This window comes from Nannospalax galili, unplaced genomic scaffold (assembly GCF_000622305.1).
Source record: "Nannospalax galili isolate Female #2095 unplaced genomic scaffold, S.galili_v1.0 scaffold529, whole genome shotgun sequence".
Taxonomy (NCBI): domain Eukaryota; kingdom Metazoa; phylum Chordata; class Mammalia; order Rodentia; family Spalacidae; genus Nannospalax; species Nannospalax galili.
Window position 1 is genome coordinate 1,940,232 of NW_008360309.1, and position 4,898 is coordinate 1,945,129.

Sequence of the window (4,898 nt, forward strand, 5' to 3'; positions counted from 1 at the left end):
GACTCAATAAAAGCAAAGCAGAAACAGGAGTGAGGAGGTCCCAGGAGTTCAAGGTCAGCTTGGGCAGCAGAACACGATGAGATCCCATTTTTTAAACAAGAACAACAAAAATAACACTGGGTCGATGCCTTTAGCCCCACTTTAATTCCAGCACTCAGAAGGCAGAGGCAGGTGGATCTCTGTGAGATGGAGGCCAGCCTGGTCTACACGTAGTGAGTTTCAGGCTGGGCTATGGGAGATGCTGTCTCAGAAAAAAAAAATAAATAAATAAAAATAAAAGCCACATAAGGTGGCACACACCCCAGGGATGCTGCAGCAGGAGGATTGTTGTAAATCAGAGGCCAGCCTGAACTACATAGTGAGACTCTGTTTCAAAATGGAAAGGAAGAGAGGGAGGGAGGGAGGCAGGGAGGGAGGCAGGGAGGGAGGAAGAAAGAACTCTGTGCAGAACTATTTAGTGTCTGGTGATTCTTTTCTATGAGGGGCTCTAGGATGTTCAGAGCCTCACCAGTGTCTACCCCAACCTGCCTTGAGATGCAACTGAGTAGCTCCTGGCCTTCAGAACCAGCTCTCACTCAGAACCCCTTCCCATTCCCTTAGGAATTCCAGAATTCAGCTAGAGTTGAGGAGGGATAATTAGAATCCTATAAAGTCTGCTTAGAAAGGCACAGCCTGCTGTGAGTCATGCTCTCAGAGAGGTTGATACTGCCTGACATTTACCAAGTATCCACCCCAGGGAAGACTTTTGGCCCCAAGGTCCTGAACACTGCCCTGTGACCACATTCCCACATGAAGAAAAGCAGCCAAGCCAAGATTGCTAAATTAGTGATCATAGCCCATGCAACTAGGCAGGAAAAAAATAAGTTATGAAAGTACCCAAAAGATTTCAGGTAGTACAGGCCTGTGATCCCAGCACCAGGAGATGGAGACTGTAGGATCACCGTGTCTGGTCTAGCTCTGGATACCCACCAGGGCTTCTTCAGAGCCTGTCTTAAAAAACAAAGAGCTGCCGCTGTAGTTCATTTGGTAGAGTATTTGCCTAGCATGCATGCAACCCTGGGTTTGATCCCCGGCACTGAATAACCTGGGCATGGTGGGGAGGTGTTCTTGGTCTCTGAGGGCCTTCCTGGTGAGTTAGGGGTGGGAGTATCCTGCTGACTGTGACTGTTCAACCCCTCCCTGCAGCGTGTCTTTCTGTACCTTCCTGGCCCACGAGTACCCGGATCTTGTGCACAAAGTGATCATGATCAATGGCGGAGGCCCTACAGCACTGGAACCCAGCCTGTGCTCTGTCTTCAACATGCCCACGTGCGTCCTGCACTGCCTGTGGCCGTGCCTGGCCTGGAGCTTCCTCAAGTGAGTGTCTGGCCCTGACACCTGGGATGCCACCCGGGATGCGGTCTGGGCTGGGGGTGGGGAGGGGAATCTCAACACACCCCGAAGGCGTGCAGAGGCTGCACCTTGAGGGCCTGGCACTGAGGGGGGACACGCCAGTACTGCCTCGCCCATGTCTTTGCGCCTGCAGGGCTGGCTTTGCCCGACAGGGGGCCAAGGAGCAGCAGCTGCTGAAGGAGGGCAGTGCGTTCAACGTGTCCTCCTTTGTGCTGCGGGCCATGATGAGTGGTCAGTACTGGCCCGAAGGCGATGAGGTCTACCACGCAGAGCTGACCGTGCCGGTCCTGCTCGTCCACGGCATGCATGACAAGTTCGTACCTGTGGAGGAAGACCAGCGTATGGCCGAGGTAGATGGAGGGTCCAGGGGCCTGTGCTGAGTGCGGCCTTGTTGAGGGGAAGTTCATATAGGTGGGTGTGGCCCCTAGACCCAGGGGCTTACAGATAGCAGGGTTTATGAGTGAGTGTGGCCTGTGGGGAGCCTGGCTCTCTGGAATCCCGTGGTAGGTCTCAGTGCCACCTGGCTAGGGTGACTGACTTGGAGGGAGTGGATTTTCCAGCTAGGTGTGACCTGATCAAGCCTGTGGTTTCTTGTGGGTGTGGTTTGTAGCTGGATTTCACCTCTAGACAGGTATTTTGTTTTGTTTTGTTTATGGTCTTTTTGAGGCAGGGTCTCCCTGTAGCCCCAGCTGGCCTGGAACTCACCCTGTAGACCAGGCTGGCCTCGAACTCACAGAGATCCCGCCTGCCTCTGCCTCCCAAGTGCTGGGATTAAAGGCGAGCGCCACCAGGCCCGGCCTAGACAGGTAGGTTTTTTAGGTGGCTTTGGATACCTGGTGGGTGAAGCCCTGGAGAGTGTGAATGTTGAGTGTGACCCTCGCTGGGCGTGGTCTCTGCAGGCTTGGCTCCCACTGGTCCTAGGGGCTGGGAGCTTTGAATTTGAAGAAGCAGACAGTGTTGCACAGATGTGAAGGGCCAGGGCAGTTCCCTAATTCAGGAGAGGAGGAGGGTGGGAAGAGGCGTGGTGTGAGGTTCAGAGGGCTGGGTCTGGGGTTCTCAGGATTTAGGGTAGCTCAGAACTGGGGGGCCTGCACCAAGTACACGTGTGCCTTGCGGGGTACATGGAGAAGTTAAAAACATTTGCGGAAGGGGAGAGTGGAGCATCCCTGACATCTTGGTGGGGGTGGACAGCAGGGGAGGATGCCGGGGAGGCTGCCCAGCACCCCACAACACACAGGAAACCCTCACAGCAAAGACCCAACCCCAAATGTCAAAGGACCAGGTTGGGCAGTACTACACCCGGCATCCTGCAGTCACTTAATAGCTGTGAGCGAATACCCGGTGAGGCTCCAGCAGGGTGACAGGCCATCCCCGAGTTTCCTCCTCGGTGGAGCTGAAGGGTAGACAGCAGGAGGACTTCCCCTCCCGGCAGATCCTGCTCCTGGCTTTCCTGAAGCTCATAGAGGAAGGCAGCCACATGGTGATGCTGGAGTGCCCCGAGACGGTCAACACGCTGCTGCACGAGTTTCTCCTCTGGGAGCCGGAGCCCGAGGCCGAGGCGCCGTCCGAGCCTCAGCCACAGCCGCAGCCGAAGCCGCAGCCGCAGCCTAAGCCGCAGTCGCCAGAGTCAGGAGACGAGAAGTAGCCGCGGGCACAGGGCATCCTGCATCCCAGAAACTGAGGCTCCCTTAGACTGGGCACGGATTGGTGCGGAGCCTCGCACCAGTGGGCGGGTCCTGGGTAGGCCACGCCCCCATCCTGGAGCAGGCCCGGGTGCCGCCAGTGTTGAAGAGAGAGAGTGCCCAATAGAGTCACTCCTGCCTCTCGGTTCCCACCGGCCGTGGAGAGGGACTTTGTACAGATCACCTTCCCCACCGAGATCTGTCTCCCCAACCCCCACGCCACAGCGGGTGGGCTGCTACCCCACGCGGTCTCGCATTAGCTGTGCTCCATCCCAGACTGGAGAGCCCCCAGGGGATCCCGGAGAAAGGGTCCGGTCCTGTGGCGGGAGACCTCACGGCACCATCCCCATTGCTCCGGTCTGGGGACTATGGACCACCCAAGGGAGGAGCTTGGAGCCACCACCCTGCACATGGTGACTTGTAACTCAATTAAAAAAAAAAGTGACAATCCAAGATCCACTGGCCTCCAGCTGGTGATTGTCCTACATCAGCCACTTGAGGGGGAGATATGGGCAGCTACCACCTCCCCTGGCTAATTCCCTCTCCCTCTCCTTGCACCTTGCTTGCTTGGACTGGGATGATGAGACCTGGTGACACAGTGCCTGTTGGGGTGCACCATCCATCACAACGCCCACGCTCAGCCTGAGGGGAGACCTGAGCACACAAATGTGCACACACCTACATACACACACACCCTCCTGTCTGAAGCTGGAGGTGGGGAGCCTGTTGGGCACTCCCCCTAGGCAGACAGATATCCTGAGGCCACTCAAGCTGTGTGCTCGGCACTCATCCCTGGAAGTCTTGAGGCTGTTACTCTCGCTCCCCGTCAGACAGAGACCAGCAAGGTGTGCTGCAGCAGGTGCACCCTCAAAAGCCTGAGCCCTTGGTGGACAGCCACAGCGACCCACTGTGAACTGTTCCAAATAAGCCAACTGTGCAGGCCCAGGCATGCTCAGGGACAAGGCTGGGGCAGGACTTGAGTCCCCCTGGGGTGGAGGGGGTACAGCTGAGGGCAACTAAGTGACCACTGTCCCCAGAGCCAAAGGGTCACCAGAACCCCATCCCAAATCTAGGCCATTAGAAGGGCCCTGAGCAGCTCTACCACTGAGTTCTAACCCCAGCCCATCACTGGGGAACTCTAGGCAGAGGCTCTAACTCTGAGACACACCCCCCAGTCCCTCACTGGGGGATTCTAGGTAGAGGATCTACCCTTGAGCCACACCCCAGCCCCTTACTGGGAGATTCTAGGCAGGGGCTCTCCCTCTGAACCACACCTGCAGCCCTCTTATTTTGATAGTGGTTCTCATTGGGTTTCACTGGTGTGAACTGGAACTGAAGCTCCTCTTGGCTCCCTGTCTGGTATGCTGGGATGTCAGGTGTGTGCGACCACGCATAGCCAACATCAGAATTTAAAAAATAGTAAAGGTGAGTGAGAAAGATTTAAATGGGAGATCCTGTGTCTCCAAGAGATGAAACGGGCATCTGAGGACTGCTCCCTGGAGTCCCAGAGCCCGTCACCTACATGCACGGGTGTCCACCTGATAAGGAGTAAGATGGGTGCTCACCGCCCGATGTCAGTGCAACAGATTTGGTAGTTTGGGTGTGGTTATGGTTTTGAGTGTGGGTGTGGTAGGGGATGAGGAGAAATGGGCTTTTGTTTTTGTTTTGTTTTGTTTTTGAGACAAACCCAGCCAGGATTCCATATGGATACCAGGCTGGCCTTGAACTCACAGAGATCCGCCTGCTTCTGCTGGGACTACTAAAGGCATGTGCCACCATGCCTGGTTGGTTTTTTCTCTTTCTGACCCCTACTGACCCAGGACA

The 4,898-nt window shown here is 55.9% G+C and overlaps 1 protein-coding gene across 4 annotated transcripts in view; it reads left to right on the top strand.

The window, feature by feature from the left end:
- Nucleotides 1-3,527, top strand: part of Abhd8 (abhydrolase domain containing 8) — a 7,173-nt gene extending 3,646 nt beyond the window's left edge. For all 4 annotated transcript variants that reach the window (XM_008824616.3, XM_017795966.2, XM_008824615.2 and 1 more), the window contains exons 3-5: nt 1,186-1,356; nt 1,526-1,742; nt 2,825-3,527. In XM_008824616.3, coding sequence (XP_008822838.1) covers nt 1,186-1,356; nt 1,526-1,742; nt 2,825-3,037 — 601 coding nt within the window. In that variant the 3' untranslated portion in view covers nt 3,038-3,527. The remainder of the gene's footprint in view (nt 1-1,185; nt 1,357-1,525; nt 1,743-2,824) is intronic.
- Nucleotides 3,528-4,898: the final 1,371 nt, after the last annotated feature.